General features: G+C 33.1%; 1 protein-coding gene across 2 annotated transcripts; it reads left to right on the top strand.

Moving 5' to 3' along the window:
• The first annotated feature begins 962 nt into the window (after positions 1-962).
• On the top strand, positions 963-16,142 carry LOC111294020 (villin-2-like). 2 transcript variants are annotated; one of them, XM_022887148.2, is made up of 24 exons: positions 963-1,331; positions 3,362-3,516; positions 3,762-3,861; positions 4,029-4,097; positions 4,198-4,434; positions 4,576-4,753; positions 4,921-5,053; positions 6,109-6,268; positions 6,347-6,497; positions 6,579-6,679; positions 6,771-6,929; positions 8,308-8,376; positions 8,444-8,512; positions 8,621-8,758; positions 10,307-10,435; positions 10,976-11,123; positions 11,309-11,319; positions 11,403-11,543; positions 11,622-11,747; positions 12,373-12,435; positions 13,066-13,167; positions 14,842-15,094; positions 15,265-15,491; positions 15,573-16,142. In XM_022887148.2, the coding sequence occupies exons 2-24, from the start codon at positions 3,461-3,463 to the stop codon at positions 15,684-15,686; spliced, it is 2,934 nt and encodes a 977-aa protein (XP_022742883.1). In that variant the 5' UTR covers positions 963-1,331; positions 3,362-3,460; the 3' UTR covers positions 15,687-16,142. The 2 variants fall into 2 exon arrangements, with proteins under 2 accessions (XP_022742883.1, XP_089599926.1); XM_089743800.1 differs by lacking the exon at positions 13,066-13,167.
• The last annotated feature ends 4,257 nt before the right edge of the window (positions 16,143-20,399 follow it).

Below are 20,399 nucleotides of genomic sequence, written 5' to 3'. Positions count from 1 at the left end.
ATATCATTTGATGTATTTTTTCACATCACCACACATCACCACGATCGTACGATTTAATTTCCATGACCATTAAATTATCTAAAAAATAACAATGCCATGGCAATCTCAATATCATAGTTACTATATATCAATAGTAATTAATAAGTGGTTTGTTTAATTGATTAAGTTCATTTTTTTTGATAAAAAAATTTTAAGTTTGAATCATGTCGATAATTATTTGTTGGGATCATTTTCGAATGCATAACCTGTAGTTATCTGTCTTAAATTATTAATTACGACACATCTTGTCATAACTTAAAAGATTGAACACAATCTATTTACCTTTGAATTTTTTTTATAAAATATATATATATATATATCAATAGTGATTAAAAATTACTATTTTAATTTTATTTTAGTTGACATTTTTCAAAGTTTGAAAATTTCTTGCTCCAATTACAAGATAGATGTATGAGATTTATAATATAAAAAAACTTTCTTATTATGTAATTTAAGATCATATATATTAAAATATATAATATTTATTAATAATTAATCTATTAATAAAATATTAGAGTTTGAATTATAATGATTAGGGATCAATCCTCAAAATTTCAAATACAAAAAAATATAATATTTATATTTTATTTAAAATTATTAAAAATTAAATTCTAATAACTAAAATTAAATATATAATATATTATTATAAAATGATATAATTATCACATTCAACAGAAGAAAGAAGATAAAAATTTTGTAACAAAAAGTGGTTTTCGGTCAAAAGAGAAAGATAAATTGTCTTTGGGTAAGAAAAGGTTAAAAACAGCAGAAAGGGTAAAAATGAAAATATCAACAAATAACTGAAAAACAACAGCATAAAAATAGAGAAAAAGGACAAGGATAAAAAAAAAAAAAAAGAAAAATTTAGTTGTAAATAGTAAAAATCCATCAAAGCAAAAGAGAGAAAGGGGAACATGGCCGGTGCCATCGTCACCTGATCTTTTTCGTCTTAATAAATAACGGCTTTCTCTGCCCCGAACTCTCAAAAATCTTTTTCCTTCCTTCCAAACGTAACCAAAAAAGAGGAGAAAAAAAAAGAAAATCGGTCTCTCTTCTTCTCTTCCTTCCCCATCATAATTCTTCCATTCTTTTTTCTGTGTCTCTCAATTTGCAAATCTCAAAAAAGTCTCAAAAATAGAAAGATAAAGTTGGAGAGAGAAACACTCAACCAACGCATACCACTCTAATAATTCACTTTTTTCTTTCCTCAGTATCATCTTCCCTAATTTGCCAGCTCTGCTTAGGTCTCTCCCTTCTTTCCTTCAAACTCGAAGAGAGAGATCTATCTCAAGGTACCCTTTTTCTTCTTCGTTGATCATTTCTATTTCTGTTTTTCTCTCTCTGCTATGATCAAGGGAGAGGCCATTGCTCTGATCGTTTTTTGGGTTATAACTCGTTTGGATCTTCATCTTTTCGTGTTTGATTTAATGTTTGTTGATCTGTGTATGCTTGATTTTGTCTTAAGTTTAGTGGGTTTTGTTTCTTTTTCCTTAATTCTTGTTTTGATCTGCTTGCCTGACGCTGATGTCAATTTTTCAGATTGTTCTCCTTTATTTTTTTTGGTCATGTAAGCTGCTTGATTATAATGATTTGTCTGTTTGCTGCTTGTGAAATATTTCTTTTTTTCAACTCTCTATTGTAAGTGTACGGAAATTTTGGAATTCAGTTTTATGACAGCAGCATGAAAATGATTTAATTTGTTATTGTAGCTGAGCATTAGAGATTAAAAGATCTTAGCTTTGAGCCAAGTTTTGAACGGTTGTTGGGTTCATCCAATTCGGTTTTTGTTGCTTTTTTGATCCCGTGATTGATCGTTTTAGTGCTGTTTCAATTGCTGATCTAGGACGCTAGTGCTAAAACTCCTTTGTTGCCTTGCAATCTTCTGTGTATCCGTATGATCAAATCAAACAGTACATTGGTATCCTCTGAGTGCTCATTATGGAGTGATTTTTACGGATGCTGAGATTTGAGCAAGCTTGATGAGGGCATTCTCCTAAGAGCTTGGATCAACTGCAAGCAAACATTTGAAACTTGGGCATGTGTGGAATAAATGGTTTTTTGTTACATTAGTATGGAAATGGTGGATGATTGGTTTAAAGAATTGGAGTTTATTTTATTTATTTTATTGTCCAGAAGAATAGGAGTTGGTAAATCTGTGCATATATGGAAAGATGAGTATTTTTACTAAGAATATTGAGTGGAGATCCCCACTTCCCATCGATTATGTAAACTTTATCTTGATGTTTTAAATTCTGCAACGCAAGATCCATGGATGGAAGGCATTGTTTATGTTTATTCAAGCTGAAAAGTGGCTCCTAATCCTTCATATAATGGTGCAGAATATATATTTTGTAATCTGAGATCAACCTTTTGGAAGAGTACTCTTTTATGCTATTTCTTGACGTTAGTTTTAAGATAGGATCAGCCAAGTTTTGACAGTTTGGATGGATGATTATAATTAGGAACTGAAGATGTAAGTAGTTCAGTAGCTTAAATGATTCTTAGAACACTTTGATTGGACAAGTAGATTTGATTTAAAGAGCACCATATAATTTGGTTTTGGTGAAAGGAATATATTAAATTCTTAGCGCATTAGTTGCAAGGACCTATTTGATGTAGTTTCCTTCTCATGTGGATCAACCTCCAAGCATTAAAGAAAGAGGGGGAAAGTTTTTTGGCTTATCCATTGTCCATGTGTTCAAGGATTCTTTTAAGAAGATTATCATTCTCAAAACCAATGCATGCATCTGTGATAGTTTGTTTCTCAACTTGTTATGGAAAGATGTGGGGCTTCATTTTTCAAATAACGATGTATTGAAATAAATGACAGTTTTTTAATGGGAAGTTGACCATCATGCTGACCTTGAAAGAAGGTCCTGGAGAAGACAGGATTGGGCTACCAAGATTATTAATGTTATTTGCTATTATTTTAATTCGAAGCAATACAGTTCAAGTGAGCTGGCTTGTGTGCTAGGACACATAAAGACGTTTGTCTGAAGTTTCTTAATGCTTGAACTTGATAGCATGCAAGAGTTGCCAACTTGGCTTGTTGCTGAAGATTGTGAAAAGCTGTGACTTCTTTCTTTTTGAATTACTGCTGTTATAGAAAGCAAAACTGATTTTCGCTTTTGCCCTGATTATTAGACTTTTTATTAATTTTTTTTTTTATTTTGTGCTTATATGGTGCATTGTGAAATAGGATCATATTTTTAGTCAGCTTAAATTGTTGTAAGCGATGGTTAAAAAGGTTTTTTTTTCTTTTTTAATTTTGATGTTGTAACTTAATTTTCCTTGCATCATCTAATCCCCGTATTTTCTCCAGTAAGTTTTGTGCAACATCCGGACTGCTGAAGGTTGGATTCTCAAGTTGAGCTATACTATTTTTGCTTAATAAAACAGTGCTAAAGAAGAATTCTGAGAAATGTCCAGCTCTGCAAAAGTTCTGGATCCTGCATTTCAAGGAGTGGGTCAGAAACCGTATCCTTAAAATGGAAGGCATATAAGTTGTGAAGTTATGGACTTAATTTTTTAACCTTTTCTTGTATATAAGAGTATAGATATTTTTTGTTTTTTGATAAGAGAGGATGTAATCAATCAATAAGTTGTTTCCAATGCCAGCGGGAAAAACATATGATATCTTTTTTTTTTGAGGTGTGTGCTTATATTGCATGTGTGTCCTGATAAATTTTTACGTTAAGGATGTTGCACTTGACATCTTGTAGTGGGACTGAAATCTGGCGTATTGAGAATTTTCAGCCAGTTCCGTTGCCAAAGTCTGATCATGGAAAATTCTACATGGGGGATTCTTACATTGTCTTACAGGTGCAGACTTTATTTCTCTTTCACTTGCTTGCTCTCTTGGGTGGATCCCACCCACATAACACACATTTGTCTCCCTTATTCTGGGGCTGGATGAATAATTTAAGGTGAATCACTGCCTCTTTATTTTAATATCTTATTTTCTTTTTTTTTTTATATGTTTTTTGTAGACAACACCTAGCAAGGGTGGTTCATATCTATATGACATACACTTCTGGATTGGGAAAGATACAAGTCAGGTGTGCTTTTGCTTCATCTAGTTCTCTTAATTTGTTGAGGATTTAAATAGTCCTTACAAATGAATTAAAACATCATTTGTGATCATGCTGTCACGTGCAGGATGAGGCCGGAACAGCTGCTATCAAAACTGTTGAGCTAGATGCAGTACTAGGAGGGCGTGCTGTGCAGCACAGGGAACTTCAAGGCCATGAGTCTGACAAATTTTTGTCATACTTTAAACCTTGCATTATACCATTGGAGGGTGGTATTGCTTCTGGATTTAAAAAACCAGAAGAAGAAGAGTTTGAAACACGGTTGTATGTCTGCAGAGGAAAACGAGTTGTAAAATTGAAGCAGGTATCTGATGCTCTTTACATAAGTTTGATGAGTATGGATAAAAAGAAGAAAGAAAGAAAAGTTTGATAAATTAATTGTAAACTATGTTATATGAGACTATTGTGGATGAGGCTAATACCATTTTGTATTTTGCTCTTGCAGGTTTCTTTTGCTCGGTCTTCACTGAATCATGATGATGTATTTATCCTGGACACTCAGAATAAGATTTATCAGTTCAATGGTGCAAACTCTAATATTCAGGAAAGGGCGAAGGCATTAGAAGTTATACAATTTTTAAAGGAAAAGTATCATGAGGGAACGTGCAATGTTGCAATTGTTGGTAAGGGTGATGCATTTACAGTATTGATATTGTTTTTTTTCCATCTTTTCTACTTCTCTACAAGTATTAATTGAATTGCTTGCAAGGTTTATTTATTTTACTCTATCTAAAGCTGGCACTTTTTCAATCTTAACTTATATATACATAAATGGTAATCACCCTGCCAGATGATGGGAAATTGGACACTGAGTCCGACTCAGGTGAGTTCTGGGTCCTCTTTGGTGGTTTTGCTCCAATAGGCAAGAAGATTGCCACTGAAGATGATGTTATTCCCGAGACTACTCCTGCTAAACTTTATAGGTAATTGTATTTTCTGCTTTTTTTTACTATTGGGGAAATGAAGATTCCGGCTCGTCTACAGTTTTGGTAGAGTTAGGTACCAACACTCTGTATCCTATTTATGTGTTCATAACAGTACTTAAGCTTCTTAGTGATTAATTAATAGGCTTGTAGCCCCTACCTCTTGCCCAAGTGAAATCATCGGCTAAAATTAAGCAAATGTCCTAAGAAACTGTTTATGGGTCCCAAAGAATGGAACAAATCACATAACTTTTTTTTTCTCTTTGCTTTCTGCAAGCCAAGGCTCTTTTTATGTATTTGAAATGCTTAAGCTTCCACATATTTCTGTATCAATCCTTTATTTATTACCTTCAATATAACAATCCTTAAATTCAAGCTGTCCTAATATGGCTAATATTTACCCTAAAATCTCAACCAATGGAAGTATGGAACCTTAGTTAAACAGCAACCAACTCTAAAACTTTTATCCATCTTTTCAAACTCTAAAACCCATTCTTTAGTTTTATTCAATCTGTTCAATGTCACATGTTTTTCAATGTTCTTTTGGAATTCCTATCAATTATCTTTATGTGCAAGAAATCTAAAATCAAGTTCTTTAATGTGTTATCAAGATTGTTATGAGTATTACTGAAGTCATGAGGCAGCATTATAGATTAAGGTCAGAATTATTTAATATGTACACTTTTTGTCAATCGCCTTTTTTCTTTAAAAGAAAAAGGAGAAAAAAAAATTTAGAGTGGATATCAAAAAGCCTTCATGTGTATAGGCGATTTTGCTGGAGAGAATAGATGAACATATTAAGTTTATTTAAATTGTCCGCCAGGCTGCTTTAAGAATGTTCTTATGGTCACCGATATAATGGGGTAATATAGATGAGCCGAATTTTCTTTGGTTAGATGCTTGTTTTCTGGCAGAGCATCTCTTTAGGGGCAATTTTAAGTGGCTAGGCACTCCTGATTGAAATCCTTTTTGAGTAAATATTAGTTTATGTTATTATTGTCTTAAAAGGTGTATGTCTTTATTAACTGCTAATTTGGAATCACTGGTTGCTGTAGCATTACTGATGGTGAGGTGAAGCTCGTAGAAGGAGAACTATCGAAAGGCGTTTTGGAAAACAACAAATGCTATCTACTAGACTGTGGTGCTGAGGTTTTTGTTTGGGTTGGACGGGTGACACAAGTAGAGGAGAGAAAAGCTGCCAGTCAAGTTTCTGAGGTAGAGCTAGAGGCATGGCCTTGATTTCTTTATGTATTTCTAGAATAAGAATTCTCATTCCCATCCTTTTATCTCCAGGACTTCATTGCTGGCCAGAATAGACCAAAAACAACACGCATGACCCGCGTCATCCAAGGGTATGAAACCAATTCATTCAAGTCCAACTTTGATTCTTGGCCTGCAGGGTCTGCAGCTCCTGGTGGTGAGGAGGGAAGAGGAAAAGTCGCTGGTAGGGATCACTTAATAAGCTACAAATGACACTATTATATTTTGTGGTTAACATTATCGAATGGTATTTTTCTACTGCTAGCTTTGCTGAAGCAACAAGGAGTTGGTGTCAAGGGGATGAGCAAAAGTGCTCCTGTAAATGAAGAAGTTCCTCCTTTGCTTGAAAGCGGTGGAAAGATGGAGGTCGAGTTAATATTCTGCTTTTAGTTAGTTTTTGGTATTTGACTTAAAGATGCATACTGTTTACATGAGTATGGTGTTACTTGTTTTTCAGGTGTGGTGCATCAATGGAAGTGCCAAGACGCCGATGACAAAAGAGGATATTGGTAAATTCTATAGCGGAGACTGCTACATTGTGCTTTATACATACCACTCAGGTGACAGGAAAGAAGATTACTTTCTGTGCTGTTGGATTGGAAAGGATAGCATTGAGGTAATTTTCATTGTTCTTAGTTGGGTTTGAAATAATTTAAATAATATGCATTTTAAGTCATTTGTCTTCAAGTTTTTGTTTATGATGGAAGTGCCTTCCACGTAGCAATGTGAAACAGTGGATCTAATGTTAAATAATATGGACCATGCTGCCAAGATAAGCTCCTTGTTATTACTGAAAGAACGACATATAGCCCCCAATATGAGGCCTCCCCGTGATATGGAATTTAGAAGTTGCCTCCCGAATTTCATAAACATCATAAACTTGGACTGCTACCTAATCTGGATTCTTAAGCTGCCTAATTCATTTCCTTTTTGGTACTTATTCTATCTAGCTATTCATAGGTATCATTGGTCCCTTGTCAATCTTGAAGCACCACCAATAGAATTTTGATCGCAACTATCAGATTCTTTAAATTTAAGATCAGGCTATGAAAATAGTAAATGCATGTGCACATACTTACGTATATGATATAACAGATCTGCATCACTTCAGTTTGAGTCAAGAATAATTGAGGACAAATAATATTTGATAAAATCTGAAAATCTATAAATTTTAGGAATCCTCTTCTAATTTGGATTGCAACTATTGATGCTGGAAACTTATCTGAGTTTAGGAGTCCTAATCTTTGATGCATCTGCAATGGGGACGAACAGTAGGAAGTTCTTCATTGCACAAAATAGAGCAATTAGTGGCTGGGAATTAAGATTACTTGACAAATTAAGCAAATAAAAGAGGATGAATTGAAGAAAATTCAGGCCTATAAGTCCTCAACCATTCTGGAATATGGCAATACTACCACAGCACCCCTAGTACCCTGAACATAAAATTAAAGGAAAAAGAAAACCTGAAATCTCTGATATGAAATTGAAAAGAAAAAAAAACTTGAAAACTTCTATATATTTTTTCCCATTGATGATAGTACATTAACCATCAGCTGGATCTGTGCTGGTGACACCTAGTGTACCTCAGTTTTTGTTTCTTAAATGTAATTTTTACATGTTAAATTTCTTTGCAACAAGTTGCACTTTTATAGTCATTGTTCATTTTTAAGAATTTTAGCTTATTCTTTATAGTCTGTTGTCCTTTTTATGGTGTATTGGTTTTCTAGCTCATTTAGTGGTGAAAATATCTACTTGTTTTTCTAGCTCATTAAGTGGTGACGATACCTACTTGTTCAGCTTGCTCTCTACGTTGAATCTAAATCCCCTTTTTTCATTAGTTTTCCTATCCATAGCTTCCATCCTTCATGTTCTTTGCATAGAAGAAAGAGGTGCTTATGTAGTTACTTGTTAACTTGATGGACTTCATTCAGGTGATGGTCATTCTCGCTACTTAAAATTTTATTTTCTAAAAGTATATATATTTCTTAATGCAGGAGGACCAGAAGATGGCTGCTCGGTTGGCTAATACAATGTGTAACTCACTTAAGGGGAGGCCTGTTCAGGTATCATATTACCTTTATCTGAGTACTGTTAATCTAACGCTTGTGTCTCTAATAGATGCTTTTGCAGGGTCGAGTTTTTGAAGGTAAAGAGCCACCCCAATTCATTGCTCTTTTTCAACCAATGGTGGTCCTTAAGGTATTCAATTGACCTCAAAGTTTTAGAATCCCATTACCGAAGCTTGGGAGTTTTTGGTTTAGAATGGGAGGTTATCAACTAATTTTCCTACGATTAATTCCTCTTTAGGGTGGTCTAAGCACTGGTTACAAAAAGAGTATAGCAGACAAAGGCTTGACAGATGAAACCTACACAGCTGATTGTATTGCTCTATTTCGGATATCAGGAACCTTTGTGCACAATAACAAAGCATTGCAAGTTGATGCGGTATGCATTAATTGGTTTTTTGTCACTTTTTGCCTTTTAAATTATGTTTGGTTGGTTTGAATTTCCAAAGCTAAATGTGTTTTTCCTTAAAACTTACATGCAAATGCGTAGTTTAATTTTGTTTTTAATGCAAGTACTTGTTAGACCCTACCATTTCCTGTTGTCACCATTAACTGTAGAATCTTGTTTGATGTAACACCTTTTTCAATTTGCACTGAGATGTTCTTAGTTTTTGATTTTGAGAAATTTGATTGAAATTCGGCAAGTAAACATGTAAACCATCGACTATTTCTGTGTTCTTTTCCCAAGTAGTGGGGAATTGTGTTGTTTCATTGTCAATAGTTATGCAGCAAAAAGATATCTCATTTCTTTAGCCTAACTTTAGCAGCCTTTCCTATCTTAAATAATTTGGGATATTCGGCATTTTTTTGTTCATTGTTCTGAAAGTGGTAAGAAAAATCTCTTCCTATCATTTCTTCGGAAAGCATTATTGTGTTCATCTTGGGAAGTTTTCATTTTCAGTGCTTGTCCAGAATCGTCTTTGACCAAGGTAGTATAATTGCAGTGTCCTATTACCATGAAATACCAGTTGAAGGTCCCATCCCTTTTGCTACCAGTTTACTAAATTTCAAACAAATTATCGTGTGATGAATTATTTATTTAGTCAAGGAAGCATCATTTATAGTTCCCTTGACTTAGTTCTTTGGTAACATAAAAGAAATTTGTTTTTCCTTGCTAAGGTGGTCTTATTTGCCAATACACTTATGATTGGTTACTATGTGAAAATGAATGTGTAATGAATATTTATATGTACTGGAAACTGAATTAGTTGCTGTCTAGCATGAGTTGAAATATTCAGATGGCAAGTCTTCTGAGGCTTTGATTATTTCTTAATATCAGATCTATACCTCTGGTTGTTGTTTACTAAAGCTGCAATTATGTGAAACTAGATAATAAAAGGTATCATAACTTATGCAAGATGTGATTTTTTTCAGAAATTTAGGATTAAAACATATGTGAAAAGAATATGTTACTGCCAATGCAATGCTTGCTGTGTTGGAGAATGGATGGCATGGAATACTGAAAATGTTAGATGAAGATTGTATGATTTGAGAAGGTTTTAACTTAACAACTATGTCAACTCAATTAGGATAATACAGAAATTCTAAGACTTTCTTCATCAACGAAGCTTGATTTGGTTTAGAACTTCATTGCCTTATCACTCAAAGAGGCAGCTAAAAGAATACTTGGTTAACTCATGAGAAATGAACCTGAAAGCCTTGGGATTGAAATAAATGCTCCTTACCTGATTATGGATGTTGAAAGGCAGAGAAGGGGACCAAAATGCAATTTTCATTATTTTTCCATTATTTTACTGGTAGTGAGATGCAAGCTACTTTTATTTGAAATCAAATGTGTGACGATGCCTCTATTCCTGCTGTTTGTTGTTATGATGTGTGTTGCATGATTACCCATTCCTTTTGTATCCTAGCAGCAGGTGTAGTGCAGCATGATGACTGTATCCTTGCTTTTGTAACTGTTGTTTAGGTGGCAACTTCATTGAACTCAACTGAGTGTTTCCTCCTGCAATCTGGATCTTCAGTTTTCACTTGGCATGGAAATCAAAGCACCTATGAACAGCAGCAATTAGCTGCAAAAGTTGCTGAATTTTTGAAGGTATACTCTTTACAGAAAGTTGTTTACTTTTGGGCTTTTGTTGCTTACACAAGATTAAAGCACATGGGTTTGTTGGAAACTTGGTAATGACTTGATATGGTTAAAGTCTAGCATGTAAGTTCCAACAAGTCCAGTTGACCAATGAGTCAATAAAATTAAAGAATGTAATAACTGGAATGTGTGCCTATATATCTTGTACTGGTCAAATGGCAAGATTTGATTCTTATCTAATGATTATAGTTCTTTCAAGTTGAGTGTTGTAGTCACAGATTGTACATGTTTTCAGCTTTTTGAGACGGAGTTATTTAGGTTTTTGTAATTTTTTTTCCCTTTAAATCTCTTCTGAATACAGTGGTACAAGATAAAATATACTCAAAATTAACAATTGAGATGGATGTATTTCACTCTTGCATAATGTATCTTTCTGGCTTAAAGCTTGTGATTTGCTCCTCATCGATAAAAGTCAGTAGTAGCACTGATTAGTCCCTTCAAACAAGTCCCTCCCCTATGTTCAATCATCTAATAATCTTTTGCATTCAGCCTGGAGTTGCTCTTAAACATGCTAAAGAAGGAACAGAGAGCTCTGCCTTCTGGTTTGCACTTGGTGGGAAACAAAGTTATACAAGCAAAAATGCATCCATTGAGACTATCAGGGATCCACACTTGTTCACTTTCTCTCTTAATAAAGGTGTATTTTCTTATCCATAAATGTGATTTGCTTTATTTTCAAATTTGTTCTCTAAGATTTCTTCCTCCTGCCCTTAGTTATTAATGATGCTTAATACCATTCTAACTGTTCAGTTATTAATGATGCTTATTACCATTCTAACTGTTCTTTCCATGATTTTATCTGTTTCCACATGGATGCCTCAGGAAAGTTTGAGGTGAGTTTTTTCTAATGTAATTGAAACTTGTTCCTACATGTATCCAGTGTCTTCTATATGTAAGTTTACATGCTGTTGTGCAGGTTGAGGAAGTTTACAATTTCTCTCAGGATGATCTCTTGACAGAAGATAGTTTGATACTCGACACGCATGCTGAAGTGTTTGTTTGGGTTGGTCATTCTGTAGACACTAAAGAAAAGCAAAATGTTTTCGAAATTGGCCAGGTAATAAATAAAATATTGATCCCTTTGTCATTTTATCCTTTTCATATGCTTGTTATTTATTTTAGAAGTTCTGTGCAGAAATACATAGACATGGCTGCATCTCTAGAGGGTTTGTCTCCAAATGTTCCACTTTACAAAGTTACTGAAGGGAACGAACCCTGCTTCTTCACTACATTCTTTTCATGGGATTCCACCCGAGCTATGGTATGTGTGTCCTTAACTGGATTTTTCTACTTTATCCTTGCTGTCAAATTAATGTTACATCACTTTCGTCTTCATCAGCAAAAAATTATGACAAATATTCTCAGCTTTTCTACTCAAACTGGGACGAAAGTGGGAAAATGCAATCCATATTCTTTTAACCAATGCAATTGTTTTGTAGACGAGGAAATGTTTGAATTTATGTCTGATGGAGATCCTGTATAAAGATTAAATGACCATTTAACCACTCCTTTAACCATCAATACTCCACTTGTTTTAAGAAAGTACCATTAAATTCTTCCAAAAATTAAAATCTAAGGATCATCCCATTGAGAGCTTCTTGTATCTTGGATAACATCACCATTACCCTATTCTGCCCACTCACAATATAGCCCCCCCTCTCCCCCCCCCCCCCCCCAAAAAAAAAAAAAAACAGTTACCGCTAATTGTGTACTTATACTGATAAATTTATGAAACGCTATGTTGTTTCTTTAAGAGTTAACAGCTCTTTAACTGATTTCTTTAAGAGTTAGCTCATTGACTGACATGGTTCATCCTTCCTTTCATGTTTGTTGCAAGCAACTGCATCTGTTTGATATTATGCTTAGAAGTTCTCTGTGGAACACAGGTGCAAGGAAACTCATTCCAGAAGAAGGTGGCATTGCTCTTTGGGGCTAGCCATGCTGTAGAGGTAAATTCTATCTTAAATTCACATGAAGTGAAAATTTTCAGTATATGAAGATTCTATCTAGTATACAGAGAAATTTGCATCATAAAAATTAAATTGGAGTTAATTTCCAAGGCTCCTTGTAAGGAAAATTAACTTATTGAAGAAGGTTTTGTTTTGATGGATGAAAAGTATGGATAAGATTGGGTTATAATGGCACATCTTTTGGTGTTGTTCAATATGGCTTCTTTATGGTTTCCTGTTATAACCTTTATTCTTTCTTTAATGTGTTAAGAACTTTTAGTTGCTTATCCATCGTGGACATCAAGAACCATTTTTCTATTATGCATATTGTTGCTACTTAATTCAGAAAGAGGAAGTCTCTTGAGTGACACGTGAAACAAACTTTTAAGATGAATTTATAATATTATCTGTTACAGCTTTGATGACATTGAAATATAGTAGTGGTTGCGTCTAAGGTGGAGTTTTGATCCTGACCTTGTAGTCATTTTGGGTAATAATTTTTATCGGTAAACAAGGGCAGTGATATTAGATCTTATCTGAAGTTGATAATGTATTTCTCTTTCCCTCAAAACAATGATACTCATTTACAAACTAGTTCCCTGACTGATGGATTCTATGGTGCTGAGACAGGACAAGTCCAATGGTAACCAAGGGGGTCACACTCAAAGGGCTTCAGCTTTAGCTGCATTGTCTTCTGCATTCAATCCATCTTCTGCCAGATCATCCCTTTCGGTAATAAACTGCTTATGCCACTAAACTTTTTCTGAACTGTTTTCTCTCTCTCTCTCTCTCTCTCTATATATATATATATATATATATATATATATATTAATTTTGACTCTATCTATTTTTGAGTCTCAATTAATAAAGCTGAAAGTTGAACCTGTTGTACTTCTTCCAACCAAACTTGCTAAAGAACAGTAAGACTTAGTTGCTTCAGCCTGTAAAAAGCAATTGTGCTTTATGCAGCCTTTCATTCAAAATTTGAAATGTTGGCAGTTTTGATTCTTATGTTTAGTTCTTTCATTGGTGGTTTGATGTAGTGGGGTGCTACCACTGCTGATAAACCACCTAATGAAGTTCACTTTGAAAGGGGGTTTATAAAACTGGATGTTAATGCCTTGTAAGCATACATGTAAGGTTTCATTTATTTAGAGATATCACCTTCTGCAGAAAAGTAGTCTTTATCACAAGTTAACATAATTATGTTGTCCCTAGCTGTCCCTAATCCCTATTTCTGCCTCCTTTTTCTTCTGACATGCTCTTGTATCTGCTGCTTGAACCAGTCTTGACATTAGGTTTTCACTGCACAAAGTAAACAATTTAAGTCATTACTCATTCTAGTACACTGCTATTTTCATCTTATTTACTTCCTGCAATGTCATAAATAAATGCTTTTTTTGCATACATTTCTTTTCCTCTTTTCCAAAATTTTCTTCCTCACCTTATGGTCCAGAGGCTTATGGTCCTTTCAAGCACTTGAACATCTTTTCTTTGACCTTTTATCTTACATGCAATAGGTGTTGAAATCTGACCCATTGGAGAATGGTGAGGCTTCATATCCACCTTACCTCAGGAACTTGGGAGAAAATCATTTTAGCATTTACTGTCAGGAAGCAGAAAGGAAGTCCGAGGATTTGATTAACCTTACCACCTAAGCAAGATGTTTACCACATAATTAGGATTGGACTATTTGGTGCTATTATTAGGTGACCTACAATAATCTTCTTGAGGCCTTTGATAATGGTCAACATACTTTACCTAAACTTCTGATTGTATAGGGTTTTAGTTCATCAACTTAGTTTCATCAATCAGCGAAGACTAAGTGGAACAAAGAAGACTTCCAACCATACGTTACTAGTGATAATAACAAGCTGCTCGTGTTCTCTTTTGTCTATTCTGGCTCCTTGATTAATGTTTTCATCCGTGCTAGCTGCTATAGCAGGATAGCAAAAGGCAGAAAGAAAAAAAAAAGGAGAATAATGAATTAGATTTCTTTTATAGTTTTAATCTTTAATTTGCCTTTTTAGCTATGTGCTTTATTTTTGGATAATTATTTCTGTTTTCCCCACCACTTTTACCTGTTAATTTCAGCTTGATAATGCATTTCTTTCCCTTTTTTTCAATTGGTTTGAATATTAGTTCTGCTTGTTTTCATCAATCATGTATGTTTTAACTTTAATTTGTTCATTTGACCCTTTTGGCTTTGTATGTTACTTGTTGCGGCTGATTGGTGTTTCTTTTTGCTTGTGCAGCCTATTCCTCATGGTACATGTCATAATGTATTATTATTTTGATATACAGTGATTATGACTGAAGTTCTGTGTGCCACTATTTTGAGAATTCAAAGCATGCTTTTACTTTGTTTATGGGTTGTTAAGTATTTGATCTCCACCTTTATTTCAGCCCCAGGATCGATCCAATGGAAATCGAGGACCTACACAAAGAGCTTCAGCTTTAGCTGCCTTATCATCTGCATTTAATTCATCATCAGCAAGCAAATCCTTAGCTCCAAAGCCTTCCAGCACTAGTCAGGGATCACAAAGAGCAGCAGCTGTAGCTGCTCTTTCCTCAGTTCTTACTGCTGAAAAGAAGAAATCACCTGATGCATCCCCTACAAAATCCACCAGCACCACTCCTGCAGTAACCAGCCCACCTCGTAAGAACCCTTGTACTCTTTGGACGATGTAATCTACAAAAAGAATCATTGCTTTAGACTGATGCACCATAAGTTGCTAAATCTTCTTGGTTTTGCATCTGATAAGTAAATTTAACCTCCTGTCGTCACATATAATTCTGAACTGTATCTGATGCATTGAGATTATACAGCTGAAGCAAAGAATGAAGTGGACCCTTCTGAAGCAGAGGATTCTCAAGAGGTTGCTGAAGCCGGGACAGCTGTAGTATCTGAAACCAATGGGGAGGATTTGGAACCAAAACAAGAGATAGAGCAGGATGAGAATGGAAGTAGAAGCACTCAAAGTACATTCAGTTATGAGCAACTGAAGGCCAAATCTGAAAATCCTGTGACTGGAATTGATTTCAAACGGAGAGAGGTTTGTTCTGCCATTGATGTTTTTAAGTACACTCTTATCATTTTCTGAATATATTCATGTTCTTACTCTTTGATTTCTCAGGCTTATTTGTCAACTGAGGAGTTCCAGACAATATTCAGGATGACAAAAGAGGCATTTTATAAATTGCCAAAGTGGAAGCAAGACATGCAGAAGAAGAAAGTTGATCTATTCTAGAGCATGAATGCATTTAAAAGAGTGGTTTATGTGTTTCCATTGCATTCTAACTAGCAATTCCTCGTTTAATTTGATCTTCAATTCTGCCCGAAAATTGTGGTTTCATTGCTACAAAATGCCTGGATTGCCATGTGTAGCTTTCTGTCATTTGCTTTTTGATGAATGTAGTTGTGGTTAGTATCCGGATTGATTGTGATGTTGCCTGAAAGAGTGATTTTTTATTTTTTGCCCCCTCCTCTTAGCGTCACCGCCTTTGTAATGGTCACATATTGTAGTTGAGGACAGTTGGCAGGTCAACATTCTTTTATATGGTTGGCATGTGGCTCATGTTTGTGGTTATTCAACTCTTTTATTTTTATTTTCATGTTTTAATTTGTTAAAGAAGGCTGTGTTGTATATGATTTGCTTTTGTATTGAACTCCAATATAAGTAATGAAAATTCATAGTTTGAGAACATACGTTTAACATCTTGGTCGTTGTTAAGCTACTCATCTCTTCATTAAAGATTGAAGGAGATGAAGTAACCATTTAAATAGTGTTACGTTTATGTCTTGTTGAATGTTTTCTGTAGTGTAGTTTGGATTGTAACAAAGAGTATGCTTTTTTCTAGTGGTTTTGGTGCTCCTAATTCCTTTTCTGTATGTCAGAAGGAAAATATGGAATGAACGCTTGATCTTGTTTTTATCTAACACATCAATTTATTAATAATGGCGTTTATGGTTGCTGATATAATTTGTAAGCTAAATCAGTTCGATTCAATAAGGTTTTGCCTATTCTGGTTCGTTTCGCTGTTTTTATTTTTGGGTTTCATCAGATTTATAGGGAGATATAAGATTAAAGCTCTATTTGAATGAGCGGTAAAATTAATAACAGTAATATTAAAAACAATAATAAAATTTATTATAACTGTAATTAAAAAAATTACTGCAATTAAATAAAAATTTAATGAGAAATTTACATTGATTTGATGTTATTGGAGTTAATGTTTGAATTTAATTAAAAGTATAGTGAATCATATCATATCAAAGGTGTGATAGGATTCAAACGGCTTAGTAATTACAGTAATTTTTTAATTGTATTTATAATAAATTTTATTATTATTTTTAATTTTATCATAGTTAATTTTATCGTTCTTTCAAAGGAAGCTTAAATCTATTTTGTATTTCCATAAAGCTACTTGTACTTGGCAGCTGGCAAAGCCATTCATTGTTCAAATATTTATTTTCCATCGGGAAAATTAATGCTAGCCTTGCATGGCATCAGCATTTCAAACATCAAATGGCTTAGTGAATTATAATTGGATGGAATTTTCTAATGCTGTAATAATGCTTTCATTTCCATCTCTTCTCCAAATAAAATTTTCTCTTACCTAACACAACACCAAGAAATAACTGCTCAGGTTCTGCTTCTTTACCCTTTCCCAATTAGATAAAAATACAATACATTACCATAACCATGAGTTTGCTTTTGTTATATTCCCACTTGTTACTTGACCTCCACTTTTGCTGACCATAGCAATCCACACCACTTGACAGTATACCCATTCTGATCAGTTAACTAAGACTAGATATTAGTATTATTTTTTTTTAAACGTTTAAAAATATCATCAGAAAAGTGGATTTAATTAAGATACATTCTTTCACGTTGATATGATCCATTAAAAACTTTATTTTCAAATGGTTTTTTATAAAAATGAACCCATATAGATAAAAAAAAAAATAAGGCTCTTCCCTAAATCATGTTGATTAAGATTAAGCATTACAATAACATATATAAAGTTATGAAAATGATGATGAGTGGAGTCAAGAAAGCCTACGAATATGATGAAAAAATATATAATTATGACAGTTGTTGACTATTAGTGGGATTTTCCCTTCTTAATTCCTTTTGAGTTTATCACTAAGTAATCATTATTTCACATGTATATTCCATGGTCGGCTACACCTCTTTGACTACATTTTATTCGGTTATTATTTTATGTATTCTTCCACTTTAAATAAAAAAATTCCAGGCTCGCTCCTTGCTCAAATCTGTCAAAACACTAAACACATGAAATAATTTTTATATTAGACGGGTTGGCGTAAATGATTAAAATTTAAAATTTAGATGTAAAATATTTATATTTAAAATTTTAAAGTTTTTTATTATCTATAAATAAATAAAATTCTCAAACAAAAAAAAATTATAAATCTCTTTATGAATTGACGGTTTACCTTTGAACAACTTCACCTGCTACTAAACATTTTCATAAAAAAAAAAAAAAAAAAAAACCCCTCAAATATTTAAAATTACAGTGCATACCTTTAAACAAACCATAAACCATAACTTTTCAGAGAAACCTACGACTTTTATAAAGGGACAGTATTTTAATTTAGAATCCAATATATATGTGTTTGAAAATGCTTGTCATTTTGCTTCGAATTTGAACATTAAAAAAGAAAAGCATTCTTGTTTAAGTTGATGGAGAGGAGCCATTTTCTCAACCACAACACTATCTAGCTCAAAACTTACCAATTTTGATTGATTATAAAAAATAGATGGTTGATGATAGCCTTTTTCATTGATCATCATTGCTATCTACATACTGCTTTTTTTTTTTCTTTCTGTTTGGGTCCAACATAAGGTAATAACTCACAGCAAAATCTCCTGAATTATTGGGAGCTTGTCTAATCATAAGCACATTCCTTAAAAAAGGAAAACTAGGTCTTTGTTTATATTAGTTTCGGTGAAAAAATGTTCGAGCTGTGCCAATTTGTAGCAGACCATGGAGCTAAGATCAAAGATTTATTAATTAATAGTAAAAGTTGGTCAGCAACAGGCTTGATTTGCGCCTTGGATGTATGCACCAAACAAGATAACAATTTCTAATAAGAATATCATTAAAAAAAAAAAAAACATAATTATCACTTGTGAATTACGAAGTGTTATTGAGCAAGTCAAGTTGATACAATAAAAAAATTCATACTCAATCATAAATCTTAAAATTTGATTAAAATTCGATTGAGCTTTCTTTCCGATCAAAATTTATACTTTTTTCTTTCTTTTTTTTTCCTTCCAATGACCCACTAGCATCTCAACCTCAAAATCCAACAAAAACTTGGCTGTAATTTTCATGAACGAATGATGTGATGAAATGCATTGGGTGCGTGTCGGTGGATTGGCTTTTTAAAGTTTTTTATATTAAAATAATAACATTATAACATTTTAAAGTTTTTTTATATTAACATTTTTTAGTTTAATAATAAAAATAAAACCTTGATTTTGTGACACCAAAGAGATTCTTAAATTATGATGTCTTAAATTCAAGTTACAATGTATTTAAGTTTAATTCAATTTTATGTTGACTTGTTTGTTTGATTATTTAGTAATTTCTTATATAATTATACTTATGGTTGTAACTCATATTCGTAATTTGAAAAAAATAAAAGAGTAAGAACGATGAAATCAACTTCAAAATTTTAAAATTATAGTTTATATATGAAAATTTTGAACTACAAAATGAGAAGTAACTCTCTTATATTCCACAAATCTCATTCTATTTACTTTCAAACTTGAGCCCCAAAATCTCTAAAAATAAAAATTTTTAAATTCTAAACTTTGAATTGTTCTCCTTATAGATTTTATGAACATGTAATATTTTATCTTCACATGATATGCTTTATGTTAATTTATCTAGATACTCTGTACAATAGAAAACATGTATATGTTGATATTTTTATGTTACAGGTTTATAGACACGACTTACGTTATGGATTTGGATAAGAGCATGTGAATATGCCTAAGCCTCCTTCAATTTATGGGCATTATTTTTATGTTAACAACTTGAATAATATAAAACAAAACAATTGTGATTCAGACTGAATCAGATTTGGTTGATTTTTTAAGAGATCTGCTTAAGGTTTAGCTCATCCTATCAGGTTTAGAAACTTGATTTTTTTAAATATGTATTAAAGAAAAGAAAGAGAAACTCCAATCTCTGTCCAATGCGTGATGACCGCTGAACCCTGACAAAGTCTGCCATCAATTCTTCATAATCTATTAATGATAAACTCTTCTGATCCGCAAGTCAGTGAATGGAAAATTTAATATGTCTGCGTTTAAATTAAAATAGGTAAAAGAAATATCTGTATTGGATGTAGCTAATATATATATATATATATATATATATATTTTAAATAAGGATTAGTACTCTTACAAGAGGAGAGGAAAGATGATGAGATCGAACTTACTTTTACATAATTGTCAATTCGTTTCTTAACCATTAGATTAAGAGGGGAAAGTCGATGTAGCCAATACATACATAGTTTCCTGCATGCTTACAAATTTTGATTTTTTTTTAATTATTCTAAAGGCATGTGATTGTAATTTTTTTTTAAAAAAAATTTACAGAGGGAGGGACTTTGATTTGGTCGGTTGGAACATTGCTGGCAAAAGTGAAACAAACGCGGTCGAATGCATTACTTTGGTGCTATATATAAAAGCTTAAAAAGGGAAAAACAGCATAAAGCGGATCACAGCCTCATCCGCGTGGTTTTAATCAATGTATTCACTTCCATTTCTCATTCCAAAAATTTTCTTTTTCATTTTTTTTTTTCATAAATTTTATAACAAAATAAATAAAAATTACTTTTTTGGTATTTGAAACTATCAATGATTAAATTGTAATGCTAATATTTAAAATTAAAATATTTTATCAATATATCACACAGCTAT

The sequence above is a fragment of the Durio zibethinus genome, chromosome 14, assembly GCF_047325235.1.
Source record: "Durio zibethinus cultivar Kanyao isolate XHJ-2024 chromosome 14, ASM4732523v1, whole genome shotgun sequence".
NCBI lineage: Eukaryota > Viridiplantae > Streptophyta > Magnoliopsida > Malvales > Malvaceae > Durio > Durio zibethinus.
This window is presented reverse-complemented; position numbering and strand designations above follow the sequence as displayed.